We start from the raw sequence: 23,677 nt of genomic DNA, 5'->3' as shown, positions 1-23,677 counted from the left end.
TTAACTTTTTGTATTTTGGCCCAGTTCACTCTCACGTAACGTTAGCTGTAAAAATAGCCCGCTGAAGTTTAAATATATGTGCATCTTCATGACTAGATAGACACAGGTGAGTTTCTCTTTACTACTGGTTAGGTTCCTCTAACTAGTCACTCAATCGGAGGTAATACCCAGCTAACATAAGACCAGCGGACCACTGGCGGCCCACTGGTCGTAGAGTCGGCGGCCCACTGGCGGACGCCACCCGCGGTTCACCGGCTTTTTGCTCATCGTTATTCAAGTGGACCACCAGCAGCAGCCGCCGCTTTTCCGACAGCAGTCCGCTGACGAGCCGCTGGTTTATAATTACTGTTTGCTGGCGGTCCACGGTCGGTCCGTGGTTCATAATCAGTTCGATTACGCTAACCAAAATATCCTTGCACACAATAATGGATCAAAAACAATGTACAATGATAATTGCAAATTTATTTTTAGTGAACAGATTAAACATACAAGTGCATACAGTATATTTATCAGATGGTTTTATCCAATGTGACTTTCAAATAGAAGCATTCAATTCACATATTTGTACCCCTACAAAAGTCAACCACAAAATTAACCATAGTTTAACTATGATTGTTGTAGTAAATTCACAGTAACTGCCATAACCATGGTCTTACTACAGCATAGTAGTAAACCTATAGTAACTACAAACTTCACCATGGTTTCAAAAACTATGGTTACCACAGTTTTACTCCAGCATTACTAAAATATTACTTTAGTAATCATGTCTGTAGTAATCAGGGGTTTTTAGTTTTTCTCAAACTAAGGTTTTGATATCATGGTTCTACTAGTTTTACCATAGTAAAAACATGGTTGACTGTTGTAAGGCTACACTGCTTTTCACAATCAAAGCAGCTTTAGAAAATGTCAAGGTTTCAAAAAAAATTCCTATCAACAGCCTGAGGTGACTGTGACTCAATGGGGAGCATCGTCTGGCAACAAATTAATGTCTATAACTCTAAGATAATACAAGTTATGTGTTCAAAGTCATGTTCAGTTAAACAGACAAACATTAAAGGGTAAGTCTGGTGAATTTAAATTTCACTTTATACTGCCACAAACTCTGTAATATGTAAATAAACAATATTCGGATAATGCAAAATATTATTTGGCTGACAAATAAATGGGTGTATCTCATGGAACTCAGAGAAAGATTAAACATTGTTCCTTCACATATATCACCATCATAGTAACAATACAAAGTGGGTTGAAAATCACTCAATGTATGCTTTAAGGCAATGATTACAATACATAACATTTGTCAGGTTGCTATGTTCATCTATAGTTGCCATCATCTGGGTCATCATCTGAAGTCACCACAAGTGAGGCTGGATCCAAGCTGTAGTAACACTGGGATGGAAACCTGAGAGATAGAAACAGGAAAATAAAAGAAGAAGAATTAGCAGAGATGCTGTTCATATTATTTCAGGCAAAAGATGATCATACGCATTTATTACTAGAGTACAAGGTTATGAGTTGTTATGTGAACGCTTGGCTAAAAGATGTATTTTTAATCTAGATTTAAACAGAGAGAGAGAGTTTGTCTGAGCCCCAAACATTATCAGAAGGCTATTTGAGAATTTAAGAGTAAAATACAAAAAATCTCTGCCTCCTTTACTGGACTTTGATATTCTGGGTACTGTCAATAGTCCAGAGTTTTGTGACATTATTTAGCTTACTTTGCTATAATTTGGTTAAATCGCAATCTGATTTTATTGTATATCCCTTAGTAAGCATATAATTTGTCCTCAGTATTCAGGGAACAGACACAGTCTCACTCTAAAAAGTAGTTTTATAATTCATTCAAATAAAATGTTTTAATTGGTCAAACATTCAGAAGACTACAGCAAGTTATGTCAATTCAAATTTAACACTTTACTCCATGTGTTTCATATGTTACCTCAACTAAGATTTATTATTTGGACATCATAAGAAATTGCGGGGGAACTAAAACATATATTTTTATAGTTTAACAACATTATTAAAAATGATTAACTGGTGTTTATCAATCACTAAAAACACACAATTTACAACACATAATAGCCATTATTTAATAACAATCTCCATTTATAACATTTGTCATACAGACTAAACATACAGGCTTAAAGAAAATAAGTCACCTACATCTCAGATGGCCGAAGGGTCAGTAAATTAACAGCAAATTTCCATTTTTGGGTGAACTATCCCTTTAAAGCTCCAGCTGATAAACATTACATCTGTAATACAACTGCAAAATTCAGTTTAAACTTTCATGAACTAAGAAAAACCTAAACAAGCTAAACAAAATGTTAGCAAACAAACATTTACAAATATTACTACTGTTCACAATTACATCTTTAAAATGAGGCAGAAGTCACAAAAATAAAAAATAAACCAGGTGTTACAGTAGGGCTGGGCGGTATATCGAGTTTGTACGATATATCGATATATTCTTTATAAGCGATACGGTATGAAGCAATACCGTTAATATCGATATACAGTAAGTAGTTTGATACGATCTGAAAAAAAAATATCTAGGGAGGACACTGACTGAACTGCTGCGGAGAAAGTGCATAATACAATTTGTTCTACAGGTTTTTAGATTGCAAGCCTCTGGCCAGACGTAACCAGCATGGCACGGTTTAATTCCTGCACAGGTCAGATTGAGCAGAGGACTCGTCTGGTTCTCGTGGTCTTGTCCCGATGGCCAACGAGGTCTTCACTGGGGATCTGTCTCTGGAGCTCATCTAGCTGACATGGTCTCCGCTGATATTCAGGGCTGTAGAGGTCGTCTCTAGGTGCTGATCCACCATCTGATCTGGATACGGACTGGATCTGGGTGGCTATGGTGACCTCGGAATAAGAATGAAACAGACTAATATAAGCGTAGATGCCACTGAGAACAATAAAGCACATTTTAATTGTAGTAAACACTCTAAACATTTACACACATTACCTGGAATGAAAACAATAAACTCCTAGTCTTGAAGGTACACACAGTACGTAGTTGCAGTGAAGCGGTCTGGTGTTTGGTGCCTTGGAAGAACTGACTGGGTTGCATCTGAAATCTTGCAGTGATGACAAAGCACCAATGAAACCTTTGGCCACACCCTGATGGAGAAAGAAAAGTACATTTTAAGTTAAAAAAATTAAATGATGCCTTTTAAATCACTTACAATGTATCAATATCAGTTAATTTGTGATGAAACAGAAGTTGAAACCATTTTTTTTTTTTTGTGTGTGTGTGGCATAAATCCATCCATTGCACAACAGGGAGCATTGATGCTGACTGGATTTGTAATAGAACATGTACATTTCATATTATATGGCTAAGTTACCTTAAATAGCATAAAATTATATCATAATATAACGGTCCTGCCTGTTGATAAATACCAATGGTGACGTTTTACAAATTGATTGATCAGTTGTCCCAGTGTTTACTGAATCTAGTGATTCACTAACCTAGAACTGACTAGAACAATCCATTCAGTTGTTCATTTTCGTTCGGAACGACAAACTTCTCTTACGAAGCGCCATTCACGAGACAAGAATTCATTATAGTAACACAGCTTTTGACATCGTGTTTTATGGATTAAACAAGGTGAGAGCACGTTCCCTTAACTTAAATTTCCCTCAGACATAACGTATCATACAACGCTTATTCAATGTTTTTATTTATGTTGTACGCTTGTGTATAAATATATACATTTTAAATAAAACATTTACACCTTTATAATATGCGTTTTTATAAATGCAGTATAATGTTAAGTACAAAGATTTATTCAGTGCCACTTGACTTACTTGATGCCTGAACTTGACATACACTGTCTTATATCCACTTTTCTTCAGATATACAACTCATAAAACACTTTCTAAATGTCCACTCAAAAATTGGATATGTTGCATGATTTTCTCGTTAAATTTAATCTAAAAAAATAACATTTATTTAGTGCAACTCACCTGACACGTGAACTTGACAAGACGGCGGCGCTGTTTCTCCCGCAAAGTCACTCAGGCTCGTGCACGTGCATGATCTCAGTGTTGGCTGGATTTGTTTTTATTAGTTTAGTCGACATTTAGTATTCTGAATGTTGACTGGATTTGAAAATAACCATTCATTTCATATTTTTAAAATATACTTGTGCAGACTTAATATGTCTTCTCAACTAAGCACAAGCAATAAAAAGAGTTCAACTTAAATATTTGGTAACACTTTATTTTGATAGTCCACTTTAGACATTCTACTAACAGTAAGAAACTTTGCAACTACATGTCAACTAGCAGTCATTAGAGTATTAGTAGACTCTCTGCTTAATAACTTCTAACACTTTATTTTGATGGGTCCACAACATACTGACTATCAGAAACTTTACAAATATATGTCAACTTATTCTACTAACCCTAAACCTACCCTACTGAGAGTTAGTAGACATGTAGTTGCAAATTAATGAGAATTAGTTGACACGTAGTTACAAAGTTACTTATAGTTAATGGAATGTCTAAAGTGGACTATCAAAATAAAGTGTAACCAAATATTTTTGCCCTTTCAGCATTTTGTTAATTGGATTTTATGTACATATGCCGCAGTATTATTGAATTGGGAGGAACATCATAACTAATTTACACAACTGTTAAAAAGTCTGGGGTCAGTAGGATTTTTACATCTTTGAAAGAAGTCTCTTATACTCACAACTCAAAAAAACAGTTAAAACAATAACATTGTGAAATTATATTACAATTCAAGAGAACTGTTTTTTTAAATTATTTGAATGTTAAAATTGTAATGTATCGCTGTGATTAAAGCTGAATTTAACATCATTACTCCAGTCTTCAGTGTCACTTGATCCTTCAAAAATAAATCTGATTTGCTGCTCAAGAAACATTTCTGATTATTAACAATATATAAAAAAAGATGTGCTGATAAACATTTTAGTGTAAACTTTTTTTTTTTTCAGGATTAATTGTTAAATAGACTCCAGACCTTTAAATGGTATTGTACAATACTGTTCTAAAGTTTACAGTCAGTGAGGTTTTTTAATAAATTCATTTTTATTCAGCAAGGATGCATTAAATTGATGAGAAGTGAGAGTAAATATTTTTGTTTCAAATAAATACTGTTAATTTTAAACTTTGTTAATTAAGGAATCCTGAATAATACAAACAAAACACAAAACAAAATATGAATCAGGAATATTTCCTGAGCAGCAAATCAGCATAGAATGATTTCTGAATAATCATCATGTAAAACTGAAGAGTAATGATGCTGAAAATTCATCTTTGATCACAGAAATAAAATACATTTTAACATCACTCACTCATGTTTGGATGTCAAAACCTTCTTAAATAACTTTAATAAAGAATTGTAAAAGATGCATGGTGATATGCATTTTTTCACTACATATTTGCATATATGAAGTGATTTAATGAGCTTTCTCATGCAGCTTACCTATGTCTCCCACATCTCTGTCAGCAGCTTCCTTCAGAAATGTAGATATCTTGGAGCTTCTCTTCTGTTGTAGAAGTGTTACTCCTGAAACCACAGAACAATTTTTATCAATAATTGTTTGCCATTAAATATCAAATCACGTTTTAACTAGATTCAGTTAATACATGCTCCTTTCAGTGACGTCACCGATTAACAGTAAAGTCACAGCACATATTTTAGGCTAAATAAACTCCTCTAATTCCAATAACCCATTGACAAAACCTTTACAAAGCTATTAAAATCTCCCAACTATACATAAATATGTGATGAAAAGTCAAAACTTTGATAAATCAGAGCTCACAGAGTTAGCATACATCGTCTGAAAACAGTTGAGATGCTAACGGACTTTTTCGAAGACACTAAACCGTCTTTATGAAGTAAATATTCAACAGAAGCGTATCAATTACAAGAAAGAAAAGTGTCAGGAACAGTTGTATGTAATATTTGTGTGATTTTAGGGACTAAACTCACCTGAAGACGGTGAACACAGCAGCGAGAGACGCAGTGTTGCAGCTGTCAGTTGGAGAGTTGCCGCCCCGTTTCCATGGTAACTCCCTCCCTGCAGCGTTTGAATGAGACTCGGAGCGCGCGTCCATCAAAACACGTCACAGTCACGCACCATTTAAATAAACTTTATATAGAACATAAACAACAACAACAAAAAATATTTAATTTTGAATTTTAATCGTTTTGTAGTTATATGACCCATTCATACATAGGTGTAAACTGCAACCGGCACGTGATAGTGGGACAAAGTAGCACTTTTATTTTTATTTAATTTTTATAGATTTTTTTTTTTTTTTTGCATTGTATTGTATTGTTATTTTTACGATCATTCAAACTATTTATTTCATTTAAAAATGTGCTTGCAGTTTTTATACTAAACTTTTGTTAATAATTATAACTCTCACTATTTTTATTCAGTGCTTCAGATTCCTTCTAACTGTAAAAATGTAATGTAAAACATAAATGTAATATATATATATATATAATTTATAAAACAAAGTGTCATGTAAGAGCTCAGTAGAACAGGACAGACCCTCCGCTTGCCACTGGTGCACCGACGGAGGCCCAGCCGCGGCAAACCGCTGGTGGCGTGCCACCCAAAAAACGCGACAGCGTTGTTAGATTGGTCGGCTAGCCGATGGTGTGCCGACGGTGGTCCGACCGTATTAAGCCGCTGAATTTGTGCCGCCCAAAAAACGCTGGTGGACCGCCATTGTTTGCTGGGATTTTGCTATCTGGGTAGGCTTGTTTGAGATGCGCCTCGCCTCGCCTGAAGTGTAGGTGAGAGTAGGCCGCTGCAGTGAGGGGAGGAGTGAAATAAGCGCAGTCAAGACGGACAGTTCTGACCTCTCGAAGAAGAACAGATACCTACGAGATCAAAGGGAGATATCGCGTTATTCTCACTCATGCGCTGTGCTGCTGATAAACATGATATAATTTCAGTTCTGTTGCTTTTATATGAATATAAATCTGATGAACAAGACACTCAAAGTGCTTGCTATTTAATTCCATATGAAATGCGTATTTGTGATCCATTTCTACTTCAATACAAACGTGTATTTTAGATTTTTATTGAAATATGGCAACAATCACATACTGTATGTCACACAGAGATCGCACTGTCATAGTGTTTGGAAATATTCATGCATAATTTAGATACATAATAGCATGAAATCAGATTTAAAAAATAAAACATTTTAGAAGAGAACACAGCATCACGGTTGTCTGAACCAATGAGCATTAACCTCTTAACCTGCACACCTATTTTTGAGCATTTTGTGAAAAACGACATTACCAAATAAAAATGTCTGTAGCTCTTGAACCCTAAGGTCTATATTTAAAAATCTGGTATTGTTTGAAACTAGACACTTGAACCTCTGTTACTCTAGAGTCATAATAACTCAAAATTAGTATAGCAACAGAGTAAAACAAGGTAAAATATACATGAAAGTGACTCGCGATATCTTTTAGTGAAATTCACTAAGGGAAAAATGTATGGGGCTTTGATGCCAAGGGCCTGAAAACACCACAAGGATAAAGCTGAATATCTGACCATGTTTTGATTCAAATTTGAGGATGATACTCCCAAAAATGTAGATTCTGTAAGCTTTTATTTAAAAAAAAGTCTAGGCGTCCTTTCAAAAAAGCCATTTGGAGACTCCAAATGGACACCTGGCAACCAAATGGCCAAATGAGTCAAAACTACATAGTAAATATATGTATATCAATTCAGTACTACTCTGCCCACCAAAACACACAATAAAAAACTATTTCTGAACAGCATTTGTAGTGCTGACTCTTTGGTCATATGGTTACCAGGTCTCCAAATGGCATTTTGAAAAAACGCCTAAACTTTTCCTGAAATAAAACACTTTTGTTAGGTAAAACTTACAGAAACTACATTTTTATGGTATTTCATTTCAAGAAAAGCTTTGGAAAAGTCATTTGGATCTTTTATTTCAAGAAAAGTCTAGGAATCCTTTCAAAAGGCTATTTAGAGACTCCATATGACACGGCATACTACATATATGTATAATTCAGAACTGCTCTACCAATGAAACCACATAAAAACACAAAACTATTTCACAATTTGAACTAAACAGTCTTTATTTTGAACAATTCTAATAATGAAAACAGTGAACCAAAACAGATTTGATCATTTTGAACTAATGAAAACACAAAAATGATTTTACAACATTTGTAATTTATATATATAAAAAAAAAAAAATGATCTGCTAAATATTATTAATATTACTAATATAGTAATACATAAATAATGTTACTGAAAAACTAAAGCAACTGTTTACAGTATTTACTGTGTAGGAAGACACTCAAGGCAGCCACTATAGGTTTGTTCTCTGACCAACTGGACGCACCAAACCCACTGAAAGACAGGAAAAGGAGAGAAAGAGTGAGAAACTGTGTAAGCAAAACAAATCAAACTTTCAACACTGTTTACATGTTGTACACACACACACACACACACACACACACACACACACACACACACACACAAACAAACAAACAAACAAACAAACAAACAAACAAACAAACAAACAAGCAAGCACTCACTCACTCACTCACACACACACACAGTGTGTCTACATACCCACAAACATACACACGCGTACATAACTCATGTAGCCCCCTCATATTATCCCTCTCCGTTGTCATTTTTAGAATCTAAAACAGCTAACATGAAACAAAAGCTGCAAATACATGATAAACATACATAAACATTCAAGAGAACGGTGTTGAAACTTACGTGCTAATGCTATCTCTGCCTGTCGTGCATCTCGTGCATCTCATCCGTGTCTGTTACTCTCTTCGCCGATGTTTCTCCCCACGTCCTCCGAAACAGCATCAAACAGCACAGGACCTCTCCTAAAGTCGTGGATCCGTGATGGAGAGCTTCAGATGCAAGCTTCGGAGAGCATCTGCTCGCTGATGAACGCTCCGTGTAGCGCCGCGGCGCCGCTCTGTGTTACGCTTCGTGCGTAAACCGAAAGCGCACGAAAACACACGAACTTTGCGCAGAGCTATTCTGTAAACATGGTTACGCAAACTATGCAAACTGTCAATCATTGTACACGTCCTTATGGTTGGCTAACACTTCCATCCATCAAAACCGTGCTGGCTAGTCATTGGCTGGCTTCAAACACCCATTTCTGATGTGCGCAGATTGACACCTCGCTGAACCAGTCACTGTCTCCCTGACTGTCCAGGGTTATAACATCGCCTGTGATTGAAGGAGAGAGACGAGGGAGGGCTCTTTTTACTCGGAAGAAACTATTCTACCTGATATAGACGGTGTTTTTAAAGCTGGAACACGAATTAGAATCGATATTTCTTCGAAAACGGACGCTATCGATAACTATAACTCGAATCGCCCATGTAAACAAAGGAGGATCTTTCGTTTTTCCCCTATTTTTTCGTTGTTTTGGATTAAAAAGTGGGATGCATTTTGAAGAGTGGACCCTTCTCTTGAAATGTTACGCTGGTGTTTCTTGGATTAGTCCGAGCTGACCAGAGCTACAGGCGATGAAACGTAAGTACTGCCGTTCACTTTGTGCAAGTTTAAATGGCCGGTCCTTCAGCATTTATGTTAACCCTTTCCTCCCTGGTTCATTGATTTCAAAAACAAGCTCAGAACATCAATCTTGAGTGTTTTAGCTTTCAAATGATATATAGTTTATGATAATTGATTGGATATTGTTCTAAAACCATGGTAATTAAAAGCGCAGACACGCCCAAACACGCCCTTCCGACTGAGCTTGTCTGAATTTATTATGAAATCTAAGACAAAAATAATGTTTTCGGACATGAAAGGATAGATGTTATCTTTTGTTTTCTTGTAAATTACTTACTAAACGCTAAACTGCCAATAATTTATGCCACAGGGAGATTATAGACGGCGGTTTTTCATTGTATTGCATTGATAGAAAGCCAAATAATATAAAGATTTGTAATACAAAGGTTTTTTTCCAAAACTAAGTTTTATTAGTGTTTTTGTGCCGTGACGGTAAGGGCGGGAACATATGTGACGTAGCCACGCACACTTACTAGAGCGTCTCATTCCAGCGTTTATATGCCGAGGAGGAGTCTAGCCGACAAGACTCTGAAGGACTGAACTAGGAAGGACGCAGCCTCGGTAGGATCCAGCCTTCCGTTTGAGAAACACCTACCTAGTGACTTCAGTTGGTGTTTTCTGTCTCCAGGCAGGTAGGTGGCGGTAGTGCGCGTCTCAGTCGGGTGCGCGCGCAGATCAAATCTGAAGAAGAAGACGCTGCGCTGACTGTTGTCTGGTCGCTTGTGCTTCCTATGCTAGGCCTCGAAACGAAATTGAAATAGTTCAAAGATGAAATATTCAAACATTATCTCAGACGATATTTCCCTGTAAGGTAAGTTTAAAATAATGTTTTTCCACTAGCTCCTATTTTGACTTGTGTAAATAAGGGTAAAGTCGTGATATTGAATATATAGGCTAAACGAGCATGAGCGCTATTTTCACATTGTCAGTCCAAATCCGATTATTTGTGTATGCGATTGGCATTAATGTAAAATTGTTGTTAGGCCACACTGTTGCTCAGATCCAGTTTACTTGGGTAAAGTTGGTTTTATTTTGGCACATTCGGACTATTGCATTCAATTACTTTGTTAATCACACTACATTGGACATTCACAAATAAATATGACATTAAAACAATACTTGGCCATTTTGATTGATTGTGAAAAAACATTTAGTAGGTTGACAATGATGTCACTGATTAGAATTTGCAAAAAATAGCTTTATTGCACATATAATTAGAAAGTTATTGAACGTGGAAATGTGTGAATGTTGTGAATGTGCGAATATAAAACCAACTTTACCCGAGTCAAAGACGTGGCGTTAACAGTTTGTGAGTCATTGACTGTGTGATTAACAGGTAAGCAGTGGGATTCATCTGCTGTGTCAGGTGCAAGACCACACCATCTGCTGACCAACACAACTGTGTGTGTACATTTCTGTCTTGCAGCACTTTTCAGCTTTAGGGCACACATCGATAATGGCAGAAATGATCGGAGGTTTGAACCTGGTGTTACTGGGAAGAACAGGAATTGGGAAAAGTGCTTCAGGAAACACAATACTGGGACGAGAAGCTTTCAAATCAAAGAAGAGCTCTACGTCAGTCACACGAGACGTAGCTGTGGAGTCTGGGACTGTCTGTGGACGACGGCTCACTGTTTATGACACACCAGGACTGTTTAACACAGAGATGAGTGAAGATGAGATTCAGCAGAAATACAAAGAGGTTCTTCAGAGATGTGAATCAGGTCCCTGTATGTTTCTGCTGGTGATCAAAGCTGACAGATTCACTGGGAAAGAGAGGAAAAGTGTGGAGAAGATTGAGCAGCTGCTGGGAGGCGAGCGCCTGAAGAAAACCTGGATTCTCTTCACCAGAGGAGACGAACTGGAGGAAGAAAACATGACTATACAAGAATATATTAATCTGTCTGAGCCACTGAAGAAAGTCGTTCAGAAATATGATCAGAGATACCACGTGTTCAACAACAAGACGAGAGGACCGAGTGAACAAGCTAGACTGCTACTTGTAAAAATTACTCAGAGCTTGAAAGGTGACTGTTATTAAAATCATATATTAAAATGTTCCAGAAACGTTTTAGTTGAATAGTGGATTACATTTATTATGAACTGCATTTTGTTTTTTTTCACTGAATGACTCTTGAGTTTCATATATAACTAGACAGCTACACAAGCCAAACTTGCAGTTAAATTAAATCTGTTGAACATCATGTGTTGGCATATAGTGAATGAATTATTGATCTTTAGACTCAAGTTTATTCACTTTTTTTTTCTCCCTGGTTTTGTCCTGAACCAGACGCTCCTGCTGACAGACGTTTATCCAGACGGATTGTTCTTCTGGGTAAAACTGGAGTTGGGAAGAGTGCAGCTGGAAACACAATCCTGGGACAGAAAGAGTTCAGATCTGTGATAAGTACAAATTCAGTGACGCATAAATCCTCAGTTGTTCACGCCACTGTTTCATGCAGATCTGTGTCTGTAGTGGATACTCCTGGATTCTTTGACACACAGATGAATCCTGACGACTCATTGACAGAGATAGCCAGAAGTGTTTATATATCCAGTCCTGGACCTCACGCTTTTCTCATTGTGTTTCCTGTGATTATGTGGTTCACTGAACATGAGCAGCAGATTCCTCAGAAGATTGAGATGATGTTTGGTGAGGGAGTGTTAAAATACTCCTTCATTCTCTTCACTCATGGAGATCTGCTGGAAGAAGAGTCAGTAGAGAAACTCATTGAGCAGAACAGTAGATTAAAAGATCTAGTTCAGAAGTGTGGAGGCAGATATCACGTCTTCAACAATAAAGATCTGAATAACAGAGAGCAGGTGAATGATCTCCTCCAGAAGATTGACTCAATGATAGAGCAGAATGGAGGAAGACACTACAGTAATCAGATGTACAAAGATGCTCAGAGAATCAGACGAGAGGAAGAAGAGCAGAGACAGAGAGATGAAGAGCAGAGAAAACAACAAGAGGAGAGACAAATACAAGAGAAGATTGAGAGAGTGAAGAAAGAGACAGAGAAGAGACTCCGGGCAGAGTATGATGTTAGATCTGAACGAGAAAGACTTCGAGCGGAGAGACAGAGAGATGAAGAGAAGATGAAACAAAAAGAGGAGAAACAAAAAGACACCTGTGTCTGTAGTTGATAATCTTGATGTGTAATATTTTCTCGTGAAAGGAGACAGAAGAGAAAACCATAACGGGGTAGAAAAAGTGTAGTTCTGCATCATTTACCTTTCTCTGGAGCTGATGATGCAGTTGACACACTGATCTCTGTGCTCCAGCTGAAGAGCAATAGAGAGTAAAATGCTGTCATACAGCAGAAGAACTAGAAATGAACTGGATCCAATGCACTGGATTTGCAGCAGTCAGGTATATAAATGTGTTGTGTTTATAGTGAACTGTGATTAATACTTTTGATGTTTTGTTGCATAAAGTCAGTTGTTGAGTCATCATTCACTGTCACTTATATCTACACAGAGCAGAAGCTGCACATCTTTTAACCCATTTCTGTCAGAGCTATTCAGCATCTCAGCACATCTGAACACTGGTGATTTTCAGTGTTTCAGGATGCATGATGCAGACAAGGTGAGTTATCACTGTTTTGCTTTTTCTCTTAATTTTTTTACTGTTGTTAAGGCATTAACATTGGGTCTCATTCACTAAATATTTTGTGGATTATTTCATGTTTGTATGCACAGAAGAATTTCTCATGAAAAATCTCCACCTAATTCACAACGCGTATAGTTACGGATTTGTTCTTAACCTTGTTCTCATGTTAGTGAATCTGGAGAATTCTAAATGAGCGGTCGGCTGCACAATGTTAGTCATTTGCATAAAACACACCCAAAACATCTCCATATAAGGGCTTTCTGCATGCGCTTTCCTTACAGCCTTTCAAACCTGTCGTTGTTTGTAGATGCTCTCTCACCTGATCCATAAGCAATTCCTAGCGTGCCATTTTCACCAGTTCTCACAATAAACACTTTATAAAGACCCAGATTACAGACTTCACATGAGCCAACTGTACATACAGTACACTTATATCGGCGATATTCAGAGAAACCTTTCATCTGAACATACAATGCATAATATATTATAATATATTAATAACCATTAACACATCCCTTCACACTGGTGTTTTTCCCTCAGCATTTAGATAGGCTCGTATAACCCCACTACTTAAGAAACCCACCCTTAACCCATCTCTTTTAGAGAACTACAGACCGGATTCCCTTCTTCCTTTCATTGCTAAAACTCTTGAACGAGTTGTGTTCAACCAAGTCTCTGCCTTTCTCACACAGAACAACCTCCTCGACAGCAACCAGTCTGGTTTCAGAAGTGGACGTTAAACCGAGACTGCCTTGCTCTCAGTTGTTGAAGCCCTAAGACTGGCAAGAGCGGATTCCAAATCTTCAATATTTATCTTGCTGGATCTGTCCGCTGCTTTTGACACGGTTAACCACCAGATCCTCCTGTCAACCCTATTGAGAAAGGCCATCTGAGGAACCACACTCCAGTGGTTTGAGTCTTACCTCTCAGATAGGTCCTTCAAGGTATCTTGGAGAGGTGAGGTGTCCAATTCGCAACATCTAGCTACTGGGGTGCCTCAGGGCTCAGTTCTTGGACCACTTCTCTTCTCTTTGTCTACATGGCATCACTAGGTTCTGTCATTCAGAAACATGGCTTTTCATATCACTGCTATGCTGATGACACTCAACTCTACCTCTCATTCTATCCTGATGATCCGACGATAGCTGCTCGCATCTCAGCTTGTCTAACAGACATTTCTTGCTGGATGAAGGACCATCACCTTCAACTCAACCTTGCGAAGACAGAACTGCTTGTGGTTTCAACAAACTGATCACTTCATCACAATTTCACCATCCAGTTAGACACCATCACAACCATCACTTCTTCAAAAACAGCCAGAAACCTTGGAGTTATGATTGATGATCAGCTCACTTTCTCAGACCACATTGCTAAAACTACCCGGTCCTGCAGATTTGCTTTATTCAACATCAAGAAGATCAGGCCCTTTCTTTCGGAACATGCTTCACAACTCCTTGTTCAAGCTCTTGTTCTGTCCAGGCTGGATTATTGCAATGCTCTCTTGGCAGGTCTTCCAGCCAGTTCTATCAAACCTTTACAATTAATCCAGAACACAGCAGCAAGATTAATTTTTAATGAGCCGAAAAAAATGCACGTCATACCTCTGTTCATCAATTTGCACTGGCTACCAATAGCTGCTCACATAAAATTCAAGGCATTAATGTTTGCCTACAAAACCACCTCTGGCTCTGCACCCCTTACCTAAATTCATTACTTCAGACTAGGGGTGGCTCGATACCACTTTTTCAGAACCGATACCGATACCAAAAATTCTGAGTATCTGCCGATAGCGATATCGATCCAATACCGGAGTAGTTTTTTTTTAAAATCAGTGTTGAATTTTTATACTTCAACGTGTGTTGACCTGATCATGACTTTTTGTGTGTTACACACAATGTACTAAATATAGACAACTTTATTGTAAAGAAAAACAACAAATGAATGCACACATAATTATAATCTATGACAAAAATACTATTATAAACAAAAGTTACTCTAGAAAAGTCATGAGTGCACAATTATATAAAATCAAATTAGTGGGGAAAAAAAACATTTTTACAATAAAACATAAGTGAATAAGTGTAGGACTAAGTCTAAAATGATAATGTAAAATGAAATGCATTGCTCTTTGTATTGTTTTAAAAATACATTCATGAAAAACAAGTAATATATTTATATGAATATGAATATATATATATATATATATATATATACTGTAAAATTAAAAGACATTTCTTTTAAAAGTATAGTACAGTAATGAGGCAGAAACATATGATAGATAAGACGAACAAGAAAGGCTATTAATAATCTTTCATTGTGCAAAAGTATTATGATACGAAAGGCTTCAGCGCTTATGCGCATCCCGTGCGCAGAATGATGTGCTTGAAGCGACACGTAGTCACAGCGCTCTGCACAGAAAGGTTCAAAGTGAAGAGATATTGATGCATAGTGTATTAAATCTATGAGATAGTTTATTGAGCCTTTTCTTTTAACAGTTTTAATTTTCAGTTACTGTGCTCGTTAAGAACATAGTGCTTTCTAGTCCAGTGTTGTGATCTAACAGACACAACACGACTTTGAAAACAGCACAAAGATAAAGTCCTGCAAGATGAAGTTATTTTATGCAAAACCATTTATCTTTATTTACAGATCAAGTATAATGTTAGAAACATCTAATAATCTTGCAGAGATTTTCATCGTCTTGACTCTTAACCGAACGCGGCACGCAGTTTGAGTGCTGAATGGAGGATTACAGACAACCGCAGTGGAGAGAAGAGTTTACGTGAACTTGACTTAAATATTCATCTGTACCTCACATTAAACTATGTAACGGCTTCAGAACACTTGAAATATAGTGCACGAAAACTTTCTGGTGTTTTATAATATGTTTGTGGCTTTTGTGGGGCTTAACAATAACAGTATACGCACAATATCGGATTTCGATCGGTCTCGCCTGACCGATACCCCGATCCAGCAGAAAATAACATATCGGAGTGATACCGATCCTGAGTATCGGATCGGCGCACCCCTACTTAAGACTTACGTGCCTCTAGAATCTTGTGTTCTGCAAGTGAACGTCGCTTTGTTCATTCAAGAGGCACAAAATCACTTTCACAGACTTTTACATTAACTGTTCCCTCCTGGTGGAATGACCTGCCCAACTCAATCCCAGCAGCTGAGTCCTTAGCCATCTTCAAGAATCAGCTAAAACGCATCTCTTCCATCTTTATTTGACCCTCTAACTCTAGCACTCTCTATTCTAATTATTTTATTTAAAAAAAAAAAAAATAACACTAGCTTTTCTAATCTTTTTGTGTTTTTTTCTTTTTATTTATTATCCAATTAACAAAATCAAAAAAGGCCTCTAACACTAGCTTGCTCTATTCTTTTTCTATTCTATCTGTTTTCTTTTTTATTATATAATAAAATAAAACCCCTTGCTACGTGTACTTGATAAGCTAACTGAGACTTGTTATAGAACTTATATATCATTGCTCTTTTGTTGATTTTGATTTCTTCTATTGTCCTCATTTGCAAGTCGCTTTGGATAAAAGCATCTACTGAATGAAAGTGTAAATGTAATGCAGCTTATTCTTTCACTATATTTGATTAAATGCATTTAAGCTGTATTATTTAATAATTGTATTGTATAATTTTATATGTGGATTAGGGGAGTCGCAATATACCATTTATGATAATTGTGAAATTCAAAACATGAAATATTGATATGGTGTTAAATAAGGATGATATATTGGTGATAACCATGATATTTAAAATGAGTATTGAACATATGATAACATGCCACATAAAGAGTACCTGTTTGACATCCCAACATACAGCAGGTTGGTGGTATTGCACCTTAAATCAGTAGAAGACGCAGTGTGCGTCACCAGATGTGGAAAGTAACAAATTGCAAATACTTCAGTACATATTTAAATTAAATTTTTGAATTTTGTGAATGGGAGATATATGCTGGTCTTTGGATGCTTTCGCTTTAGAATTCGCGATCTTGTCACGTTTTACAAGTAAAGATAATTGTCTGTTTTGCTTACATCTATACACCTTTCGCTTTTTAAGACTAAAATGAAAGATGGATTTATTGTTATTCTTAATTAAAAAGCACAACAACTATAAAACAGTACGTTACAATGACAAACTAGCTTGCATAAGGTTTATTAACCAAAACGAGTAAGATGAGGCGTGGCATACACCACATGCTGTTTTATATACCGACTAATAAATTACAGAATGTTTAGCAAACATTGAGGAATCAAATAAATAAAAAAAAGAGAAAGCCTCCATAACGTAACATAAGGTAAACAGCAAAGATATCAAACTTTTCAAAATGAAAACAAAAAGAAAAGTAAAACAAACTGACTGTGGTGACAGTGCTTGCATGTTGTTGTTGTTTTTTTTTGTTGTTTTTTTCCACAAGAATACCAACATGTTTACCACCTCTGGTTTAAGAAGCGGTCTTTCATTTTACTTTAGGAGGGTTTAAAGTTCTCTGTCGCTACGACAAATTTCTGTTAATTGCAGGGAGTCTACAATGGATTTCCGTCAATTTCAGGGTTCTGCCTGTCCTTAATGTCTTAAATTCACTTTTCATAATTTTAAGGCCTTAAATAGGCTTACATTTCTCAAATAGTGTTATAAATGTCTTAATTTTAGCTTGAATAGGTCTTAAATTAACAAAAGACAAGGTGTATTCAGCCTGCTGAGGGGGATGTGATCAAAGCCTGGAGTGAAAGCACGTTCCTCTCTCCGCTCTGGATCCACTCAAGGAAAAACACTCCGTGTTCACTCCATTTTTAAAGTTTTCTGTCACTACATGTAGTGCATTGTTGTTGTTTTTGTTCTGCCGGCACACCAGAAATCATCCTGGCCAAGGCTGCAGCTTCTCACTGACCACATAGTAACGCTGCTCGCATCATTCACAGTCGGGTTATTAGCGCAGAACACAGAGCAGAACTTGAATTTTGGCTATTAATAATAATTCTACTCATTCCTGCAGGTTCCGACGGAATGTATCACATCTGCACGTGCTTTTGAGTCTTGATGACTCACTCGCGCGCTCTCATTTTCTGTGCGCCCACAGATCGCGATAAGGAGAGTGGCACAGCTGGCGAAATGGTGTGGCACTAACAACCTGTCCCTCAATGTGAGTAAGACAAAAGAGGTTGTGATGGACTTCCGGAGAAACTCTGTTGACCACCCCCCACTGACCATCGACAGCTCGACTGTGGAGAGAGTCAGCAGCACTAAATTCCTGGGGGTGCACATCACAGAGGATCTCACCTGGTCCACCAACACCATGTCACTCTCCAAGAAGGCACAACAGCGCCTACACTTCCTCCGCCGGCTGAAAAGAGCAAGTCTCCCTCCACCCATCCTCACCACTTTCTACAGGGGCACCATTGAGAGTGTGCTGACCAGCTGCATCACTGTCTGGTACGGGAACTGTTCTGCAGCAGACCGCAAGACCCTCCAGCGGACAGTGAACACAGCTGCAAGGATCATCGGTGCCCCTCTCCCCTCCATCCTGGACATTTTCCTCACACGATGCTCCAGCAAAGCCAATAGCATCGTGAAGGACTCCACACACCCCTCCCACAGTCTCTTCCAGCTCCTACCATCAGGAAGACGGTACCGCAGCATCAGAGCCCGCTCTGCCAGACTGCTCAACAGCTTCTTCCCCCAGGCTGTGAGAGCCCTGAACTCAAATCACCCCGCCCCTCTCTGAACCCCCATACAAACCCCCTACCTCCTGAAACATGGACCATCGAAAACTTATGGAACTTTTTTTGTGTAATTGAAGTGTGCTACACACAGGTGAGTGGGCCTGTACAAACCACCTGTAGTAGCACACTCTCCTCCTCTGTGCGCACTTGACACTTTTCACACACACTGCTGTGTGTACACAAATCCCACAAAAAGACTCGTAATATACTTATGTTTACATGCTCATGCACTACAAATCATCCTGCACTGTTCCCCAGCCAGCTGCTGACTCACAATGTTCTCTTCGCACATGTACAGTATTTATCTGAAGCACTCATATAGTTTGTATTTTTTAGTTTATGTATAGGTAAAAAAAATTTTTATATATAGTATATTTATAGTCAAATCTATCAGTAGGATAGTTGTGTATAGGTTTATATTGTTTTACTTCATTGCTGTATGCCTGTATTTATGTAGCACCGTGGTGTACCGCATGTAGCGGAATGACAATAAAGCTCGACTTGACTTGAGTGACGGCTTTTAATATTTTTTAAGGGAGGTTGCAAATGTGATACTGATTTAATACAACAGGGGGCATATTACAGAAATGTCCTAACTTTAAAATCTCATCTTATCTGTTTGGTAACCGTGGTAATTTCAGTTACGACCACATTTAGGACAAAAGCACGGAACAGCATTTCCTAAGTGCGTGATCCTATCTTAACTACAGATAGGAAGGAGGTATTACAGAAACCTTCTAGCTTGACAAAGTTAGGGCTTAACTTTAGTGCAACACCACAGCTGTCCTAACTTCAAAATTATTTGAAAGCTAACGGAAAAACTGCTTACAGTTGCACTGTCCAACAATGGTATTCCATTTATTAATAATTGAAAATGAAGAAAGGAGATGTTTAATGGTAGAACAACTCTTGGAGGACCCTGAAGATGTTACATTTTGATGACAAAACGCTTATAAAAGTAATTACGGCCGCGCAACAGGAACTGCAGCCAGCATTACAGAGACCAACAAAAGCGTCACCAAGCATTACCAGGTGTAAGTGACTAATGCCTTACGGTTTTTTGCAAAAGGCGATTTTCAAAGTGAAATAGCTTTTGTTTACCTCCTCAGCAGCTCGTGCAGTGTTGGTTGCTTGGTAACAGACCTGAGAGTGGATTGTCGAACTTGATAGTGTAATTTAAGATTTCTTAAATGGAGATAAGATACGATTTTCAAAGATGGGATAAGAATCCCAAATTAAGTTAAGATTTGTTTCTGTAATACGAATTTGCGAAAAATCCTAATTTAACACATCATATCTTAAGTTAAGACCTAAGATAAGAAACTTTGTAATACGCCCCCAGATCAATAAACAAGTAATGTATGATTTTGCTCTATATCATCGACGAGAATAGTTCTAAATAAAGTGACAGCTAGCCGCTGCGCATCTCTAAAAGCAAACGCAGCGGTGTTTCATTCATGAATGAAAGTGTGTTTTTGAACGAATCTAGTGAGTCAGTGATTCATGATTGCTCATTCATAAAGACCGTCACTTGCTTCATTCCTGAATGAATCAGCCGTTCGAATGAATCAATTGAATGAATGATTCAGTGATAAAATCAGTGACTTTGTTTCATTTTTATCATATAATTTCAGTTATTTAAATCATTTAATATTTCTGTATTCAAAATTTTATATTTAAAACTCTAATCTCCACATGAATCTCTGAATTTAATTGCATTCATGCCACCTCTGAGCCTCTGAAAATGTACAAACCAGTTTTGCGTTCTTCTGTGCCACCTCTGTAGTACGAATTAATGTTTTATTAATACTAATTTCATATGATTGCTAACTTATTTGTCTCATTCTACTTCTTATTATTGTCTTAAATAGAAATTTTAAAAAGCTTATAACCATTTTTTTTTTTTTTTTAATTTGACAAAGATGAAAAAGGTAAAAGAAAAATACCCCTGTAAGTCACTTCAAGGTGTCAAATGTCACCTCGTATTAGGAAGGATAATTTTGTATCAGAATTTCAGTATTGATCTGAAGGTGCTCCTATTTTTTTTTTAATTAGGAGGACAAGCGCTCCTAAAAAGAAAAGTAAGCATAGAGCCATGTGTAACATTATTAGATCTGTGCATGAGGTCTTAAAGAGACAGCAGCCTAAATAAACCTGCTGCTGTCTTTCATTATACAGTGAAGACTATCCAGTGTTATTTTACAGTTGAATAGATTATAGTTAAAATGTAAGTACTAATCATTTAATTTATCTTGTTATTGTGTTTGTTTGTGCTATTGATTGTAATTCATTTATATGTTCTTATTATTTACTATTTACTTGTCTTTTTTTAGTTATGATAAATTCAATTCTGAGTGCAGGTATTGTTGGGTGGGGATGGGGCGTGGTCCATGGGAAATAGTCCTGCCACCACAGCTGGAGTAAATTCTATAGGAAGCACTGCATACTTTTAATAAAATTAGAAAAATGCATTTGGGTCAATGACGTGACGCTACTTTTTTTGTGTCTATATGGTTTAATTAAATTTAAAAGGGTTAAAATTTCAAAATAAATATGCAAATTAATTGCATATATTCTATTTTTGTGGACCAAGTCTAAAATTTATGGTTTTAATTAATTTTGAGAGAATATTTGGGGATTATTGCAAAAATGTCAATGTGGTGTAACCGTAAAAAACCTTGTACCAAAAATTGATCTTGTTTAAAAAAGGTGAAATTCTCAAAACACCAGGGCCCGTATTCTTAAAGATTCTAAGAATCCTCTCAGAGAGCTCCTAATTTAGCTTAAAAATTTCTAACTAGGAGTCTTAGCTTAAAAGTGATTCAGGACCAATCTGAGAGCAACTCTGAGTGAGGAAAAGACAAAAACTTTTATCTTAGTGAGGAGGCGGGGCTTACCCCGTTGCTAGCGATGACACAGTCTTTTGAAGACTGTGATTGGTTGGTTGTCCAAGAAGGAAATAAAAGAGCGCTTTTAAGAGTAGGGTTTATTTTTACAGGCATAATTTTTTCCTGTTTTACCGTACTCTCTCTCTCTCACACACACACACACACACACATTACATATGTAATTATATTCTTTGTTTTTTTATTTACCATGCTGTCATACTTAACGTATTTTATAGGAAATGAACAGCGACACAATGAGGTTCTGAAAGTGCTGTCAGGTACAGACCCAAATCATCGCTGCTGCATAGTTGCATTTTTTCCAGTTGCCAAATATGTTAATGTAGTTAATGTAGTGATTACGTCCATTTCTGGCACTATGGCATTTCTGCGCGTGTCTTTAATAAGATCGGTCACAAACATGATCCCTGCACGATCTAATGTGTAGCGTCTTAATAACTCACTGTCATGCATTGTGTGCAACACATCTCTTCTCCCTCTTCATGTTTCGTCCATTTTCACCACTGCTAAAGAAACTCTTAAGCCTCTTAAAAGTCCTCGTCCGTACTCCTAACAATTTTGGTCCTTAAGACATCTTTTAAGGGTTAAGATGCTTTCTGAATTACTTTTTTCTTTACTAGGATCTTTTCTTTAATTTTAAGGGGAAACACCCACATTTCTAAGAATTTTCTTAGAATTTTGTTACTAGGAGCAACTCTTAGCGCTACGATTTTTCATGAATACGGGCCCAGATCAGCTAGTTTGGCATAACCATACATTAGTACTATTTAATAGTAAATGAAAGTAAATGGAGCACCATTGTTCTGAATATTATAATTAATTTGGGGAATTAGGGGAGTCAAGACAAATTCCTTGAGTGTCAAGGTGGTGTAACCACCATTCAAAGATCCATTTTGTTAAAATTTTGCAAGAAGATCATGTGACAGGAAATTATATCACAGAGAAGGACCTCTGGTGATACTAACTGCTGCATGCAAAGGTTAGTAACTCTCTTTAAAATGTGAGATAATTTGACATTTTTAGGGTATGGTCAGGTATTTTTAGGTATACATGTCAAATGGTATGACCTCAGAAATACATTGATAATTCATCATTATTATGAAAATGAGTATTAGCTTTAAAAATTACATTTGAAATATTCCCACCAAGGCCATGTACTTACATTGGTGTCCATGAAAATGCATGTCAAATTTGATTGAAATGTCAATTGGTGTAACTGGTTACACCATTTGTCTCCTATTACAAGCCTTTTTGTTATTGGCCATTTTAGTCAAATATCACTAGTTTATGATGCTGATTAAAGATGTAATATAAACTAACCTACCATTTGAAACTATTTTCAAGTGTTAAATGTTATATTTTTTGAGAGAGTGGTTCTTTATCTACAATTTTATTATTAAAGCTCTGTAAGTCTAGGATAAAATAATTATGTTGCACAACATTAGTGTTTTTGAAATGTTTGGGCTAGCTTTAATGCATATTTCTATTCCATTCACTTAACATTTTAAAGGAACAGTTCACCCAATAATGAAAATTACCATCTGATTTACTCACCTTCAAGCCATCCAAGGTGCATATGGCTTTCTTCTTTCAGACGAATACAATCAGCATTAAAGCTGCAAGCAGCGATGAATGGGCCCTCGCACCCGGGCTCACCGCCGACCGGTTGCTTCAGGGAGAGAGGGAACGGTGAGCAATATGCATTTAAAAAGGCAAACATAGAGGAATATGTCAAAGTTATTTATATGTGCCAAACCTGCTGCCAGCTGGTGGCACTATGTCTATAACTGAATATTGGCATGTAGATGTCTTCAGGGC

At 37.1% G+C, this 23,677-nt stretch overlaps 1 protein-coding gene and 1 long non-coding RNA gene across 12 annotated transcripts in view; one reads left to right on the top strand and one right to left on the bottom strand.

The window, feature by feature from the left end:
* Positions 1-332: 332 nt before the first annotated feature.
* LOC131529697 (uncharacterized) lies at positions 333-9,209 on the bottom strand. 5 transcript variants are annotated; one of them, XR_009268179.1, is made up of 7 exons: positions 8,775-9,209; positions 8,326-8,393; positions 5,975-6,877; positions 5,465-5,548; positions 2,975-3,129; positions 2,164-2,871; positions 333-1,402 (listed from the first exon to the last, which is right to left on the bottom strand). It is a non-coding gene; the product is annotated as an uncharacterized LOC131529697 (long non-coding RNA). The 5 variants fall into 5 exon arrangements; XR_009268181.1 differs by having other exon boundaries at positions 2,164-3,129; positions 5,975-6,134; positions 6,543-6,877; XR_009268182.1 differs by having other exon boundaries at positions 2,164-3,129; positions 8,317-8,393.
* A 97-nt stretch (positions 9,210-9,306) lies between these two features.
* LOC131530706 (GTPase IMAP family member 9-like) overlaps positions 9,307-23,677 on the top strand; it is a 34,563-nt gene continuing 20,192 nt past the window's right edge. The window contains exons 1-5 of one of the 7 annotated variants that reach the window (XM_058761130.1): positions 9,307-9,557; positions 10,091-10,231; positions 11,026-11,626; positions 11,890-12,972; positions 13,081-13,188. In XM_058761130.1, coding sequence (XP_058617113.1) covers positions 11,056-11,626; positions 11,890-12,746 — 1,428 coding nt within the window. In that variant the 5' untranslated portion in view covers positions 9,307-9,557; positions 10,091-10,231; positions 11,026-11,055 and the 3' untranslated portion in view covers positions 12,747-12,972; positions 13,081-13,188. Of the gene's footprint in view, positions 9,558-10,090; positions 11,627-11,889; positions 12,973-13,080; positions 13,189-13,904; positions 19,464-23,677 lie in introns of those variants that run through there. The other 6 variants (XM_058761128.1, XM_058761135.1, XM_058761131.1 and 3 more) reach the window with 6 other exon arrangements.

This window comes from Onychostoma macrolepis, chromosome 22, assembly GCF_012432095.1.
Source record: "Onychostoma macrolepis isolate SWU-2019 chromosome 22, ASM1243209v1, whole genome shotgun sequence".
NCBI classification, from domain to species: domain Eukaryota; kingdom Metazoa; phylum Chordata; class Actinopteri; order Cypriniformes; family Cyprinidae; genus Onychostoma; species Onychostoma macrolepis.
The sequence above is the reverse complement of the archived record's forward strand: the minus strand, read 5'-3'. Positions and strand labels throughout refer to the sequence as shown.